The sequence below is a fragment of the Chiloscyllium punctatum genome, chromosome 12 (genome assembly GCF_047496795.1).
Source record: "Chiloscyllium punctatum isolate Juve2018m chromosome 12, sChiPun1.3, whole genome shotgun sequence".
NCBI classification, from domain to species: Eukaryota; Metazoa; Chordata; class Chondrichthyes; order Orectolobiformes; family Hemiscylliidae; genus Chiloscyllium; species Chiloscyllium punctatum.
The window spans coordinates 94317174-94335251 of NC_092750.1; the positions used below are offsets into that span (position 1 = coordinate 94317174).

Consider the following 18078-nt stretch of genomic DNA (forward strand, 5'->3'; position numbering starts at 1 on the left):
GCTCTGCCATTCATCATTTTGCCCAATCAGATTTAAGGAAAGGGTTAGAAGCTCAACACCCTAATTTTCCTTTCCTCCCAAATCCCTTGATCCTTTTAGCTATAATGTTCTTGAAAATATACCTTTTTTTTGGCCACAGAATGGGATTATTGGAAAATGGGATTAGAGTAGTTCGGTGTTTGTTGACTGTGCAGACTCGATGGATTATTCTGTGCTGTGACCTCTCTGACTCAAACTTACTGATCCCAACCAGACCATAGCATAAACGTGGCAGTCCCAATAAAAAACAATTCTATGCACTGACAACTGGTCAGTTGACTTACATTAATTGTTCCAAGTATTGGCAGTCTCCCAGTTGCAAAAGGGTACCATTCTTGAGTACATTTGCAAGTTGATTTTTATGTACATCGGAACACAATAGCAGTTTGTAAGTACAGGAAATGTTCATATGTTGGATCTTTAAAATTGGGATGACATACCTAGGTCAAGGAAACACAAAGATAAGAAATCTGAGGAGGACTGCAGATGCTGGGGTTCACAGTCGAGAGTGTGGTGCTGAAAAAGTACAGCAGGTTAGGCAGCATCCGAGGGGCAGGGGAATCAACGTTTCAGGCAAAAGCCTTTCATCAGGAATAATGAAGGGCTTTTGCCCGAAAAGTTGATTCTCCTGCTCCTCGGATGCTGCCTGACCTGCTGTGCTTTTCCAACACCACACGCTCGAGTAAGAAATCGGAGTCTGCAGTATACTCGAATTTTACAACAATGGAATACCAAATCTGAAATAAGCAATGAATAACAATGTGATTTAAAAATGTTTATTGATTCTAAATATTTTCCTTTCAGACTTTCTCACTTTTCCGATTAGTCATCATCAGGTGTTGGCATAGCCTACATTAGCCTGTGATCACCATTATTTATAATATATTATACTTATACAATTCCTGCTCAGCCATTGTCAGGACATCATTTTGATTTCCACTTTTCTTTAGTGCACTTTATTCAATTTCTGCTGTCTTACAATCACTTCTGCACAAAGGAATGCTTTACAAGTTCACCAAAGCAATTCCAATCCAGAGGGCTCAGCTTATCTCCAGCACGCATTAAGACACCCACCTCTCAAGACCAGACCCATCCATTCAGCAATTAGTCTGATGGAGTACAATCCTGAAGAAGGGCCTTGCTGTAGTGCCAATGTGCAATAGTGGGATGAGAACCTTTATCCAGTTTGTACAGACTAACCCTATTTATCTCAATCATTTGCCCTGTTCATCCAGTGAGCAAAAAATACTAAAGTTTTGTCATGATATCAATGCAACTCAATAAATCCACTGCAAAAATCAAACTACAGAGGAACCTTGATTATCAGAAGGACACGGGCGAGGAGTGTTTCATTCAGTTAATCGAATGCCAGATAACATTGTTAGCCAAGCATCGGGACCTTGCAATTTTGATGGAATAATCCAAAATTTGAATAATCGAATGCCGGATAATTGAGGTTCCCTGTATACCAGCTAGGTTCTGTACAGTGGGCATTGCTAAACTTGAATCACTTAACAGGATCCATGCTGTCTCAAGAGGAATCACACTTGAAAGTGACTGATCCCTGTCATTCAAGCCCTATTTTGACAACTGCTCACTGTGCCAACTACATCTCTTCCCTCCTTCACCATATATCCGGGGTGTTGGGGGGGAATTTATTTGCTCATCGAGATCTCTGACTAGGCCTCGACCACTCAGGGAGAACATTATAAATCAGGTATCCAGTCCTTTAATTTTTCAGCTGCTCCAGGAGTAGTAATGCGAGAGTCGGTTGCTCCTTCCAGAGTGAGAGACAACTTCTTGTTGGAAGAGTAGTAACTTGCTTAATAATGAAGTTGGAAGAAAAATTGGCAATTGGTGTGGAATGAACAATTGAGATCACGTGCTGAATACAGTCAGAAACCTTCCTTTAATTGTCCTGTGTTACAAGGAATATTTTATAGTGGTGAGTCACAATTATTTCCTCACATACCCACTGGAGGCCAGAGCAGAAAGGAATATCTCACATTGGCAAGACCCACAAATGCTATAATACGGTGGCTTCAAACATGGCTTCAATCCATCTGAAACACAAAATATGACCACAGTTCAACACAGACTGAGCACTTCATGAAGTGAGAATAGATATTAGCAACACAGTAACAGTCCATTGAGCCTGTTCTATCATTCAATAAGACCATGGTTGATTTGTATCCTAACTCCATATGCCTGCCTTGGGCCCAAATCCCTTGTTGCCCTCGCTTAATGAAAATTAGTCTCAGATTTAAATTTAACACTTGCATTAGTATGAGCTGCTGTTTCTTGGAATGAGTTTCAAATCTCTACTAGTCTTTGTATGTCAAAATGCTGACTAACATCTCTTCTGAATGGTCTGACCCTAATTCTTAGACCATGCCCCTGGTTCTAGAATCTTCAATCAGTGGATATTGTTTATCTTTATCTATTCTGTCTTTCTATGTTAATATCCTGAAGACTTTGATTAGATCACCCATCTAAGTTCTACAGAGTAGAGGCCTACTTTAACCCCTGAATTCCAGGTATCCTGCAAGTCTGCATTGAACTCCCTCCAGGGCCAAAACACCCTTCCTAAGGTGCTGTGCTGAGAACTTCTCACATTACTCTAAGTGTAACCAACAAGCATTTTGTATAACTGCAGCATAGCGTCTGTATTCCTGTACTCCATCTCTTTAGATATGAAGGCCAGAATTCCATTAGCCTTCTTGACTATTTTCTATACGTGTTCATGGCATTTTAAAGAGCTATGCACCCATTGGACATCCACTATATTTAATTTTATGTCTTCTAAAAAAAAATCACAGTTATCTTTTTTTGGCCTGAAATGGATAACCTCACACTTACTTACGTTAAAATCCATCTGCCATAGCTTTACCCAATCATCTAATTTATAAATATCCTATTGTAATTTTATGCCATTGTCAACATAGTCTACAATGTTGCCCAATTTTGTGTCATCAACAAATTTGGATATTTGACTTTTCATGCCATTATCCAAGTTGTTAATGGATTTTGTGAAATATTGAAGCCTCAACAAAGATCCCCACAGAACACCAGTGAGGTGAGGATGTCATCTAGACAGGGGACGAAATACCTGCAACACAAATTCCCAGCTCGGCAAACAGAACCACAACACCAGTCACCTCTTGCCAATTTGAATACCCATTATTCCAATTATCTGTTTCCTGCAACTCAACCAATTTCCTATTCCAAGTCAGTAATTTACCCTCAATTCCAGGGGTTTCCACCTTGGCTAACAGTCTCTTGTGTGGGACATTTTCAAAGACTTCTGAAGTCTATATTACCAACATCCATCAACTTAGCTCTGTCCATCACCTTTGTCACCTCTGCAAACAACTTATTTTTGTCAGGGATATTAAGCCAACAACACAGATACTAACACTGCATGCACCTTGGTTAGCATGGTGGCTCAGTGGTTAGCACTGCTGCCTCACAACTCCAGGGACCCAGGTTCGATTCCAGCCTTAGGTGACTGTGTGGAGTTTGCACATTCTACCTGTGTCTGCAGTCCAAAGCTGTGCAAGTAGGTAGATTGGCCATGTGACATTCCCATAGTGTACAGGCTAGGTGGGTGAGCCATGGTAAATGCAGGGTTACAGGAATAGGGTGGATGAGTGAATCTGAGAGGGCTGCTTTTTGGGGGATCAGTGTTGGCTTGATGGACTGAATAACCTGCTTTTACACTGTAGGAATTCATGAATATAAAGTTGGGAACAGGTTGTGGTGAATCATCTGGGTACCAGTGGGCTGCAGCCAAGCCGAAAGAAAGAGTTGCCCATTTAACACCTCCTCTGAAGTAGGGCAAGCAACAACGTTTGCAGAAGTTTCAAACAAAGACCTCAGTTTGATAGGAGGTGTGATACTGAATGGGCCCATCTGATCAAGATCCTGATCAGAGAGAAATGCTGCGTCTCTGGACTGGGTGATCAGCCACCCCCTTTCACTGTCAAGGAACATGGTGAATCTGGCTTCAACTTGGCACTGGGAATGGTAAGACTCTGCCCACTCGACAGCCTCTTTTCCAGCTCGATGTTTTGCAGCAAACCCACTATTGTCCTCCTCATTTACTGTAGCCTGTGTGTGGACTCCTCAGGTTTGACAATGTATTTTTCAGATTCTGTACCTTTCTGTATAACTGTGGCCAAGACAGCACCAGTAAAACTCAGCTGAACATCCATATATAAAATCAAACTACGGTACATTCTGTTTTGCACTGCATTTCTCTCTGATCAGGATCTTGATCAGATGGGCCATTGGGCTGAGGAGTGGCAGATGGAGTTTAATTTAGATAAATGTCAGGTGCTGCATTTTGGAAAGACAAATCAGAGCAGGACCAATACACTTAATGGTAAGGTCCTGGGGAGTGTTGCTGAACAAAAAGACCTTGGAATGCAGGTTTATAGTTCCTTAAAAATAGAGTCACAGGTAGATAGGATAGTGAAGAAGGCATTTGGTATGCTTTCCTTTATTGGTCAGAGTATTGGATGCAGGAGCTGGAGGTTACGTTGTGGCCATACAGGACATTGGTTAGGCCAATTTTGGTATATTGTGTGCAATTCTGGCCTCCTTCCTATCAGAAGGATGTTGTGAAGTTTGTAAGGGTTCAGAAAAGATTTATAAGGATGTTGCCAGGGTTGGAGGGTTTGAGCTATATCGAGAGGTTGAGTAGGCTGGGGCTGTCTCCCCTGGAGTGTCAGAGGCTGAGGGGTGACCTTACAGAGGTTCACAAAATTATGAGGGGCATGGAGAGGATAGGATAAATAGATAGTCTTTTCTCTGGGGCTAGGTTCAGGGAGAGAGGGGATAGATATAAAAGGGACCTAAAGGGCAGCTTTTTCACGCAGGAATAGGGTGTGTGTATGAAATGAGTTGCCAGAGGAAGTGGTGGAGGCTGGCACAATTACAGCTTTTAAAAGAAGGCATCTGGATAGATATATGAATAGGAAGAGTTTACAGGAATATGGGCCAAGAGCTGGCAAATGGGACTAGATTAGGCCCAATATCTAGTTGGCATGGATGAGTTGGACGGATGGGTCTGTTTCCGTGCTGTACATCTCTATGATTCTATCACATTGGTCTAGTTCATTCACAGCTGGAAAGACTAACCATCTGGCAGCACATCCCAACCCATCTTAATCTCAAAGCTAAATGTGAAGACACATCAGAGGATGTCAAACTGAATGAAGCTAGCTGTCAATTTTTTTTTAGCATCTGTCCCTTGTCTAGACTGAATAACCTTGTTAGTGAGAGCAGGACTTACCTCTGTGCTGTGTGTGTGTCCTCAGCTTTGAATGTGTAGTAAAGGACATTTTTGTGGTAAAGCTGAAACAGTACACTGGGTCCAGAGTGGTCATCATCCTTTGATCCCTTGATAGTAAAGCCCAATAAAGGCAAGCTTTCTGCAGCGACCTTGTTCTGTCACAAAACAATGAGCATCCAAATGTCAAACTTTTAATGAAGCTTTTCAACCAGGTCCACATACTTCAACATTGTCCCAATTATACAATTTGTATTCTTATTTTCCAATTGTGCTCTGGTCTTGCAACTCCCTGTCCTTTTGCAGCCCTCAGATCTTGCACTCTAACACTTCTTGGTCTTTGTGCACCACCCTACCTTTGGCTACCTGGGCACTGAGCTCTGAAATTCCCCTACTTATTCTCCTGGATTTCAATTTCTCCTCCACTAAAAGTCTTAACATTTTTTAAAAACAATTCTTGATCAAGCATTTAACCACTCTTTCTGATCGCCCTTTCTTTGTGTCAGTGCTCATTTATGTCCACTTACATTTCTTTGGAGTGCTTTGTCTCAGTTTGCTACTGTGTAGATGCTTTATAAATGCAAAGTGTTTTTGTTGGCTTGTGACAGTTCACACATAAAAACAGCAGTGTGTGAACCTAAGAAGCCTGAGCCCCAGCCACTGGCTTGTGCTGGCTGGAATCAGCTTGAACTAGCTTAACTCTGAGAAGCGTATAAGTCCTTATTTAGCGGAAGAGTAAATGCTACACCTTGGCTGGAGCCTATAACAAAAGGAGACAGGTTTGACAGATTAGCATGAACCAATGAAACCAAGACACCAACGTTCAGGGAGATAAGGAAAAAGCATAACAATGAAGGATTTCGGGCATGCAGCCAGTGAAAACCCCAGAAGCGGAAGACTACATTGAGCACTCAAGCAATCACCTGGCCAGTATGAACTCCTATTCTCAGCCTTTATATTCTGTTAAAAATCACACAACACCAGGTTATAGTGCAACAGGTTTAATTGGAAGCACACTAGCTTTCGGAGCGACGCTCCTTCATCAGGTGATAGTCAGGTGAAAGAGCGTTGCTCCGAAAGCTAGTGTGCTTCCAATTAAACCTGTTGGACTATAACCTGGTGTTGTGTGATTTTTAACTTTGTACACCCCAGTCCAACACCGGCATCTCCAAATCATTTATATTCTGTGACTGTTCAGGGAACATCAGAGAAACCTAGTAAGTGTGGGCATAGATTTTAATCCCTGCTCACACCTGTAATGCTTATCAGACGCTCGAGGTAAAGATACAATTTCTGATGTGTTGGCCAATGTTCAGTGAAGAATAAAGGAAAGGTATACCTTTCTTATACCCTTCTGTGCATGTGTTCCAAACCAATTACCATCAGGGAGTGATTACTCCCTGCATGGTAAACTGTGTATTTGTCAAAGGCAATGTCATCCCTCTGGTACAGAGTCCTTATTCATTGCTTCAAAATGGTCTTCTTGGCTTTTCCAAGACATCAAACATTCCACATGCTTGATAACATCACACAGACGGATCCTTCCCACTGTTTCAAGGTCCCCATGTTCAGGTTGAAATCAGAAGTCATTGCATGGTGTCTTGAGAGTGAGATTCTTCCTGTAAGTGTCCTGAATTTTAGATATTAATTGAAATGCTTAAAATAAAAACCTAGCTCATACCAGATCTTATTACAGCTTCTCAGTCATTTTATTGTGCATAGGATGCATCTCTGTTGAGGAGTTTGCTTGCTTGCACAGTATATTGACCAAGTTTTCCTTATGCTGTTTATATTCATTTGATCCTTGTATTCCTACAAAGATTTTAGTGGGCGGCATGGTGGCACAGTGGTTAGCACTACTACCTCACAGTGCCAGAGACCCGGGTTCAATTCCCGCCTCAGGCGACTGACTGTGTGGAGTTTGCACATTCTCCCCGTGTCTGCATGGGTTTGCTCCGGTTTCCTCCCACAGTCCAAAGATATGCAGGTCAGGTGAATTGGCCGTGCTAAATTGCCCGTAGTGTTAGGTGCAGGGGTAAATGTAGGGGAATGAGTCTGGGTGGGTTGTGCTTCGGTGGGTCAGTGTGGACTTGTTGGGCCGAAGGGCCTGTTTCCACACTGTAAGTAATCTAATCTAATCAAATTAACAAATTGGACAATATGACTTAATTACATTCCATCTTTTGATCATTCCGGCAGCATAACTGGCATAATTCTCACCATTATACGCTGCCATAAATTAATCAGGTACATCATCAATTCGGGCTTTTTACTGCAAATTACAGTAACTAGTATTCAGTACCATTCTCAACTTACGGCTCAACTGACATCTGATCGATCACATTAAACACCCACCTCCTGCCCCCAATTCTGCAGTGGCAGTAGTGCATCTCCAAGATGCAATCCAGCTATTCACTGTCTCTCCTTTGACAGTATTTTCTCACACCTCAGAGGACAAGGCCAGCCGATACATGGGAATACCATCACCAGCAAGTTCCCTTTCAAACCACATATAATGCTGACTTGGAACTACTTCACCACTGTCGCTGTGTCTAAATTCTGGAACATTCTTCCTAACAGAAGTTTGGGAGTACCGACACCAGATGATCAGCAGCAGTTCAAGACAACAGTTCACCATCATTTTCTCAAGGGCAATTAGGGATAAACAAAACAAAACTCCAAAGTCTCTGAAGCAACAATTGCTGGCAAAAGGAGAATTGTATTGAATTTCAAAAGGACATTTATGTTTGGTAAATGCCAGACTGATTTCAATGTGAAGTCTGAAGTAATGTACTTTGCTACAAAGAACAGGAAGTGGCTGCATAAAATAAATCAAACTAATTTTAAAGGATGTGCAAAGCAGACCTGGGTTCATATGTACATAAGTCATTAAAGATGGCAGGACAGTTGAAGAGACCTGTTAATAAGGCTTACTAAAATATCTTAATAGGGCCACAAAATACAAGAGCAGGCACGTTATGATATAGAAGATGCTGGCTAGACCTCAGCTGGAGTACTGTATACAGTTCTAGGCCCATCACTGTAAGAATGACAAGAGAGAGAGAGAGAGGTTTACAGCAGTGTTTCCAGGAATGCAACATTTCAGTTGAGAAAAGATTAAAGAAATGTGTTTTCCTTGGAGACTAACAGGAGATCTGATAGAATTTTCTAAATTATGAAGGGTCTAGATTATAAGGGAGAATTATAGGGAGAAACTATTATATTCTAACTTATAGGGAGAAACTATTCCCATTCACGAGATCAAGAGCCTAAAGGCACAGTTTTAAAATGTTTTGCAAAAGAGCAAACACGAGAACAGACTTTTAAACTGGGTGAGTAGTTAGTGTAAGAAGTGCACTGAATATTAATAACGTAGATTTCCTACATTGCGGAAAGAGGCCTTTTGGCCCATCGAGTATGCACCGACCATCTGAAGAGTATCACACCCAAACACAGTCCCCTACCCGAACCCTGTAAACCCGGATTTATCATGGCTAATTCACCTAGTCTCATTCCCTCGACACTATGGATAACTTAGTATGGCAAACCTGTCTGGAAGTGTGGTGGAGACATTCAATTAAGGCATTGAATGATTATTTAAACAGAACCAATTATCTGGGTTACAGGGAAAAGAGAAGAAATTGGCACCAGTTTAAAATGCGAAAGAGTTCGTGCAAACACTGAAGGCTGAATGTCCTCCTTATGCACTGTAAAAATTTTGTAATATAGTTCCTTAAGTAAGGAAAACTGTATACATAGTATTCCAGGTGTGGCCTCATGGTTGCCCTGTGTAATAACGTGTCCTATTTTTTATACTCCCCCTTTCCAATAAGGGAAATATTCCATTTGCCTTCCTAATCATGCACTGTATCCACATATCAACGTTTTGTGATTTGTACAAGGAAACCCAGATCTCTTTGTACGACAGCATTCTGCAGTGTCTCTCTAATTAAACATCATTCTGTTCTTCTCTTCTCCAAAATGGACAAGTTCACAATTTCTCACATTATACACCATCTGCCAAATGTTTGGTCATTCATTTATCCTATCTATATCCCACCACAGACTCTGTCTTCCTCACAGCTTGTTTTCCTTTCTGCATTTGTGGGCAAATTTGGCTACAATACAGCTATATCTGTTCAAGGGCAATGGGATAGTATGCTGAAAATCAAGATTGCTATACCCAGAGTCATCACAAAAGTTAAAGACTTTAAAAATCTTTCAGAATTGTCCAGTTTATCTTACTCTCAGAACTAAGTTGATAGAACACAAATCAGGTTTCTATGCTTAGTATGAGTAACCTTTTTTTAACAAATAATTAGATTCTAGCTACAGGTGTACAATTAGAGATAGTTAAAGTTCTAACCCTCTAATAAAAGGCCCCTCTGCACTCATACAAGCAGACATAAACAAACTGAAGAAAAACCTAGGTATTTATTGTGGGGGGAAAAGCTGGGAAAGCAAATCCTTGGTCCCTGTTGATAAGATTTGCCGAGGTGATTTTTGTACTGATCAGAAATCGACTTCTCAAAGTCCCTTCTCCAGATGCGTTCATTTATTTCTGGGAGGCATAAGTTCACAGTGTGTTTTGAATAGCTAGATGTTTTTGACAGGTGCATATGTCAAAGCGCCTTTTTTTAAGTTGTAGACGTCTGTGACTTTTTAAAGGGATTCTGATTTATTAAAGCCATATCTTACAGTAACTGCTGAAGGAAGAATGAACTGGTTTCCTTCAGACATAAAGTGTTTTTATACTGCTGAGAATAGAGACAACTCTTGAGACTGCTAATATTTAATGTCTTCTTACTTTCCTGTTCAGAGCCCCAATCCCTTAGAGCCATTTCACATAGTCGACCTTTGTGATCACTAATTGTCTTTATTCCACAGACCAATCAGCTACATATTGCTGCCTGAATCGCTATTCGTACACAATGCCAACCCATCTATAACCTTCCCATAGTACTGTTTGAAGCAACAGCTATCAAAGCAGCCCTTACAGTTGGTATCATGTGACTTGCTTTCTGAAATACAATAATACCTCAACAATCAAATGTTAAGGAAAAGTATACAGTTAATGGCAGGATCCTGAACGGCATTGATGGACAGAAGGATCTTGGAGTTCAAGTCCATTGCTCCCTGAAGGTGGCCATGCAAGGAGATATGAGAAAGTGAAGACTGCAGATGCTGGAAGTCAAAGTCAACAAGTGTGGCGCTGGAAAAGCACAGCAGGTCAGGCAGCATCCAAGGAACAAGAGAATTGACGTTTTAGGCATAGCAAAGATTCCTGGTGAAGGGCTTATGCCCAAAACATTGATTCTCCTGCTCCCCAGATGCTGCCTGACCTGCTGTGCTTTTCCAGCACCACACTCTCACCTCTGATCTCCAGCATCTACAGACCTCATTTTCTCCTGGAAAAGCACAGCAGGTCAGGCAGCATCTGAGGAGCAGAAGAGTCAACATCTTGGGCATTAACCTTTAATCAGGAATGATGAAGGGCTTATGCCTGAAACATTGGCTCTCCTGCTCCTCGGATGCTGCCTGACCTGCTGTGTTTTTCCAACACCACACTTTTCAAACATGCAAGTAGATAGGGTGGTAAAGGAAGTGTATGGTATGCTTGCCTTTATTGGTCAGGGAACTGAGTATAAGAGTCAGGATGTCATTTTGCAGCTTTATAATTCTTTGGTTAGGCCATACAAAGTGTTGCATTCAATTCTGATTGCCACGTTACTGAAAGGATGTGGGGGCTTTGGACGGGTGCTGAAGTGAGTTACCAGGATGCTGCCTAAAATAGAGGGCATTGGTAAAAAGGAGAGGCTCGGGCAGCATGGTGGCACAGTGGTTAGCACTGCTACCTCACAGCGCCAGGGTCCTAGGTTTGAGCAATTATCTGTGTGGAGTTTGCACCTTCTCCTTGTGTCTGCATGGATTTCCTCAGGGTGCTCCAGTTTCCTCCCACAGTTCAAAGATGTGCAGGTCAGGTGAATTGGCCATGCTAAATTGCCCATAATGTTAGGTGCATTAGTCAGAGGAGGGTGGATCTGGGTGAGTTACTCTTTGGAAGGTCTGTGTGGACTGGTTGGGCTGAAGGGCCTGTTTCCACACTGTGAGAAATCTAATCTAAAAAACAACTTGGGTTGTTTGCTCTGGAGTGGCAGGGGCTGAGAGGAAACTTGATAGAAGTCTATAAAATTATGAGATGCATAGATAGGGTTGATGGTCAGAATCTTTTTCCTAGAGTTGAAATGTCCAAGAGTAGGGGGCATGCATTTAAGGTTCAAAGGAGATGTGAGAGGGAGGTCTTTTACACAAAGAGTCTGGAATGCACTGCATGGTGGACGTAGAAATGATAAGCAGATAAGCAGTTAAGCAGATGAATATGCATGGAATGAAGGGATACGGTACAAGAGCAGGCAGAAGGGACTAGTTTAATTTGGTGTCATATTTAGCACATCGTGGACTGAAGGGCCTGTTCCTGTTCTGGACTGCTCTATGGTCCAGCTTTTTCCCATTTCAGTCCTCAAAAGTAAAGAAAAATAAGAAGACATCTACTTATCAGCTTTTAGTTTCATTAATTTAGTCTTTACAGGCCTTTTATTAAAGTCATTAACGTAGAATGTAAACAGTTGAAGCCAAGCACTAATCACTGTGATGCTCCAACAGCTTGAACATGGCACATTTATTTCAATTCTGTTTCCTGTCACCCTAAAAACATTTACATGGCCTCTTATCTAATGCCTTTTGGAGATCCAAATCACAACACCTTTGGTTCCCCTTTCCAACTCTACTTGTAACATTCTGAAATTGTGGCCAGATACATCAGGGCCTGAACGGCTAGGTCTGTAACCAGAATAGGCAACCTTTGAGCAGCCAGGCCTGATGGGACTTTCAGGACAGGTCAAGATAAGACAAAGGCAGGCAAGGGCAAACCAGGAAAATGAGAGTGATTTGTGTGTTGGAGTATGGCGAACAGACTAGTAGGATATCCTGGGTTCCCACCATGACAATGTGTGGAGAGACGGATATACACTGATGCATTGGAGGATGGACAGCGAAAGTAGCCCCAACACCTTTTGTACATGACATTGGGGATCCCATTACCTTAACCTGGAAGATCAATTAGCTGGGGACCCAGGGAAGGATTAGAAGGGACACCCAGTGGCCAGTCCCATAGTGAAGACTGGATCTGGCCCAGGATTCTCCTGGAGAGAGAGAGAGAGAAGACAACCAAGTGCGAGACCAACTTCATCAAGTACATCAGAGCCGATGACACAGCCCGCCAAGTTTAGCTGCATGGTTAGTATGTTATCCTAGTCTAGTAGCCAGTACTAATTTAGATAAGGATTGCAACAAAGACTTAATGTAGAAAATGATATAGCAATTAATGTAAGATTCAGGAGTTTTATCACAGAGGAGCAGAGTTTTGGATATTATTCAGCCTTTTGTATCTTCATTATGTTTCATGAATAAAATGGTGTCGAATTGCAAATGGAGTTCTGACTATTTTATTTGTCTCAAAGCATGGACAACGAAAGAATTCCAATAAATTGTCAAACGTGGTTTCCCTTTGACAAGTCTACATTGACTGTCCTTGATTATACAGTGATCTTCTACTTTTACTCCCTTTATAATGGATTCCAGCATTTTTCCTATGATGGACATAACCACCCTGTAGATTCCTGGTTTCTACCATTCTGTTGCCTTGAATATTTTACCTTTGTGATTTTCTTTTTTGCTGGGACCTTTCCAGAACAGAGGGAACTTTGAAAGACTGCGAACAATACATCCAACATCTCTTCAGCCACAATTTTCAAGATCACAGAATGTAGGTCATTAGGTCCAAGGGATTTGTCAACCTTTAGAGTCATTAACTTTTCTGTAGTGATTGTGTGTATGCTTATTTTAAGCACCTCTCCTTTCTGGCCCCTGTTTCTCTACTATCTTTGGATTTTTAATGTGTCTTCCACCTTGATGATAGATGCAAAATACTTGTTCAAACCTTTGTCATTTTTTTGTTTTCCATTATTAGTTCCCCAGTCTCACCCCTGTAAAGGACATTGCTCAATCCAGAGATATTTTCTCTTTCTACTTACTTGTAGAAGCTCGTATTATCTGTTTTCACGTCTCTTGCGAGTTTACTCCTGCTTTCTAATGCTTCCCTTTTTTGTTTAGTTTTTAATTACTGTTTGCTGATTTTACAAATTTTCCCAGTCCACTAACCATCTCAGTACCGAAAATCTATTTTCTCAATTTGATACCATTCTTAACTTCCTCAGGTGGCACATCTTTCTCACTTAGTTTCTCCTGTTTGATGGAATCTGTTTTTATTAAGAGGTTTGGAATACCTCAAGAAGTGACTTCTTTGCTTTGTTATTGCTTATTACTACCCAATCTAATACTACATCTATCACAAAGGGGCATAATTTTAAGGTAATTGGTGGAAGGTTTAGGGGAGATGTCAGAGGTAGGTTCTTTACACAGACAATAGCAGGTGCGTGCAATGCACTTCTGGCAATTGTAATAGAGTCAGATACATTATGGACATTTAAGCAAATCTTGGATAGGCACATGGAAGATAGTACAATAAAGGGTATGTTGGTTAGTCTGATGTTAGAGTAGGATAAAAGGCCAGCACAACATCGAGGGCCTGTACTGTGCTGTACTGTTCTATTTTTTATGTACATCTTGATTTTCCGAATATTTCTGTGCTGTACTGAAGAGAAACTTGGCATCTCTTACTTTGTTTCTGTCTTTTGGAATGTCAAATACCCTGAAATAATCAGTTCCCAACTCGAGGTCCCCATACATCTGTAAGAGCCACAACTGTAACATTCATTTATTTCAGTTTGGAGAAAGTGAGGACTGCAGATGCTGGAGATCAGAGCTGAAAATGTGTTGCTGGAAAAGCGCAGCAGATCAGGCAGCATCCAAGGAGCAGCAGAATCAACGTTTCGGGCATCAACCCTTCTTGAATGTCCTTACCTGCTGCGCTCTTCCAGCAATTTATTTCAGTTTGTTTGATCAATCTTGTTACAAATGTTGGCCAATTTGGGGATGAGAATAATAGTTTGTTCTTGACACTCATTTCCCATGAAAGAGTGTTTAAAAGTCAACTATGATTAATTCAAAGCCTTCAGCCAAATATGAAAGATTTAATAGCAGGGCATTTAGTAAACAGTGACAGGACTGGACAGATTAGTTTGGATTTACATAACAGAGATCATGCTTGACAAAATGAGTGGAATTGTTTGAGAATGTAACGAGTACAGTTGATTAGGGGGAGCTAGTGGATATGGTTTACTAGGACTTTCAGAAGGCATTTCATAAGAAATTAGCATGTAAAATCAAAGGGCAGCATTTGGGGCAGTGTAGATTCAGTATTTAGGGCTAAAGAGATCAAAACATATGGGGAGAAAGTGGGAACAAAGTACTGAACAGGATGATCAGCCATGATGGTACCATATCTTATCTCTAATGATAAGAAAGTTAGCATTAAGGCGCTTTACCTGTATGCGCGTGATATTCATAACAAAGCAGATGAACTAATGGCACAGCTCATAGTGAATGATTATGATGTGGTAGGCATCACAGAGACATTACAGGGGGGTCAGGACAGGCAGTTAAACCTCCAAGGATTTTCAACTTATCGAAAAGACAGGGAGGTCGGCAGAGAGGGTAGGGTTGCCTTGTTAGTTAAGAACAATATTAAATCTATGGCACTGAATGACATAGCGTCAGATGATGTGGAGTCTGTATGGGTGGAATTGAGGAACCACAAAGGCAAAAAAACCATAATTGGAGTTGTGTACAGACCTCCTAACAGTGGTCAGGAGCAGGCACGTAACATGTACCGGGAAATAGAGAAGGCATGTCAGAAAGGCAAGGTCACAGTGATCATGGGAGACTTCAATATGCAGGTGGACTGGGTAAATAATGTTGCCAGTGGATCCAAAGAAAGGGAATTCATGGAATGCTTACAGGATGGCTTTTTGGAACAGCTTGTCATGGAGCCCACAAGGGAGCAGGCTATTCTGGACCTAGTGCTTTGCAATGAACCAGACTTAATAAAAGATCTTAAAGTAAGGGAACCCTTAGGAAGCAGCGATCATAATATGGTAGAGTTCAGTCTGGAGTTTGAAAGAGAGAAGGCAAAATCGGATGTAATGGTGTTACAGTTTAATAAAGGTAATTATGAGGGCATGAGAGAGGAACTGACAAAAATAGACTGGAAGCAGAGGCTTGCGGGGAAGACAGTAGAGCAAAAATGGCAGGGGTTTGTGGGTATAATTAAGGACACTGTACAGAGGTTCATCCCCAAGAAAAGAAAGATTATCCAGGGAGGGATTAGACAGCCATGGCTGACAAAGGAAGTCAGGAAATGTATTAAAGAAAAAGAGAGATCCTATAAAGTGGCCAAGAGCAGTGGGAAATCGGAAGATTGGGAAGGCTACAAAAACAAATAGAGGATAACAAAGAGAGTAATAAGAAAGGAGAGGATCAAATATGAAGGTAGGCTAGCCAGTAATATTTAGAAACGATAGTAAAAGTTTCTTTCAATACATAAGAAACAAACGACAGACAAAAGTAGACATTGGGCCACTTCAAACTGATGCTGGAAGCCTAGTGATGGGAGATAAAGAAATAGCAGGAGAACTTAACAAGTACTTTGCGTCAGTTTTCACAGTGGAAGACAGGAGTAATATCCCAACAATTAAAGGGAGTCAGGAGGCTGAGTTGAGTACGGTTGTCATTACAAAAGAGATAGTGCTAGAAAAGCTAAAAAGTCTTAAAATTGATAAATCTCCTGGCCCCGATGGGATACATCTTAGAGTTCTGAGAGAGGTGGCTGACGAAATAGCAGAGGCATTGGTTGAGATCATTCAAGAGTCACTGGAGTCACGGAAAGTCCCGGATGATTGGAAGATCGCGGTTGTAACCCCATTGTTCAAGAAAGGATCAAGACAAAAGATGGAAAATTATAGGCCAATTAGCCTAACCTCGGTTGTTGGTAAAATTCTAGAATCCATCATTAAGGATGTGGTTTCTAAATTCTTAGAAGAGCAGAGTCTGATTAGAACAAGTCAACATGGATTTACTAAGGGGCGGTCATGCCTGACAAACCTGTTGGTATTCTTTGAAGAGGTGATAAGCAGGTTAAATCAGGGAAACCCAGTGGATGTGGTCTATCTAGACTTCCAAAAGGCCTTTGATAAGGTGCCACACGGGAGGCTGCTGAGCAAGGTGAGGGCCCATGGTGTTCGAGGTGAGCTACTGGGATGGATTGAGGATTGGCTGTCTGACAGAAGGCAGAGAGTTGGGATAAAAGGTTCTTTTTCAGAATGGCAGCCGGTGACGAGCGGTGTCCCGCAGGGTTCAGTGTTGGGGCCACAGCTGTTTGCATTATATATTAATGATCTGGATGAAGGGACTGGGGGCATTCTAGCGAAGTTTGCCGATGATACAAAGATAGGTGGACAGGCAGGTAGTACTGAGGAAGTGGGGAGGCTGCAGAAGGATCTAGACAGTTTGGGAGAGTGGTCCAGGAAATGGCTGATGGAATTCAATGTGAACAAATGCGAGGTCTTGCACTTTGGCAAAAAGAATAAAAGCACAGACTACTTTCTAAACAGTGAGAAAATTCGTAAAGCCAAAGTACAAAGGGATCTGGGAGTGCTAGTCGAGGATTCTCTAAAGGTCAACATGCAGGTTGAGTCTGTGATTAAGAAAGCGAATGCGATGTTGTCACTTATCTCAAGAGGGTTGGAATATAAAAACACCATTGTGCTACTGAGACTTTATAAAGCTCTGGTTAGACCCCATTTGGAGTACTGTGTCCAGTTTTGGTCCCCACACCTCAGGAAGGACATACTGGCACTGGAACGTGTCCAGCGGAGATTCACACGGATGATCCCAGGAATGATAGGTCTAAAATATGAGGAACGGCTGAGGATTTTGGGATTGTATTCATTGGAGTTTAGAAGATTAAGGGGAGATCTAATAGAAACTTACAGGATAATACATGGCTTGGAAAGGGTGGACGCTAGGAAATTGTTTCCGTTAGGTGAGGAGACTAGGACCCATGGACACAGCCTTAGAATTAGAGGGGGTAAATTCAGAACAGAAATGCAGAGACATTTCTTCAGCCAGAGAGTGGTGGGCCTGTGGAATTCATTGCCGCAGAGTGCAGTGGAGGCCGGGACGCTAAATGTCTTCAAGGCAGAGATTGATAGATTCTTGTTGTCTCGGGGAATTAAGGGCTACGGGGAGAATGCGGGTAAGTGGAGTTGAAGTGCCCAGCAGCCATGATTGAATGGCGGAGTGGACTCGATGGGCCGAATGGCCTTACTTCCACTCCTATGTCTTATATGCCAGAGCAGGCTCACAGGGCTGAAGGCCTGATCTTGCACAAGTGTAGCTGGAGTTGGTGAAACAGGGAGTTAGAAAAAAGAGGCAGGAGGTGATCAGTCACTTTTCTCTCACGGCTGAGTACTTCTGTTCTTTATTATAAAAGTGAGGCAGTTTTTTGACACAGATATACTGCATGCAACAGGCCCTTTAGCCCAACAAGTCCACACTGACTCATTTCCCTACATTAACCCTGACTAATGCACCTAATACTACGGGCAATTTAGCGTGGCCGATTCACCTGATCTGCACATCTTTTGGAATGTGGGAGGAAACCAGAGCACCCGGAGGAAACCCATGCAGACATGGGGAGAATATGCAAACTCCCCTCAGACAGTTGC

At 41.9% G+C, this 18078-nt stretch overlaps 1 protein-coding gene across 1 annotated transcript in view; it reads right to left on the reverse strand.

The window, feature by feature from the left end:
- Window positions 1-799: 799 nt before the first annotated feature.
- LOC140483960 (FYVE, RhoGEF and PH domain-containing protein 5-like) overlaps window positions 800-18078 on the reverse strand; it is a 251684-nt gene continuing 234405 nt past the window's right edge. Inside the window, exons 19-20 of the mRNA XM_072582831.1 lie at window positions 5336-5490; window positions 800-2102 (exon numbers count right to left, since the gene is read on the reverse strand). Coding sequence (XP_072438932.1) covers window positions 2066-2102; window positions 5336-5490 — 192 coding nt within the window. The 3' untranslated portion in view covers window positions 800-2065. The remainder of the gene's footprint in view (window positions 2103-5335; window positions 5491-18078) is intronic.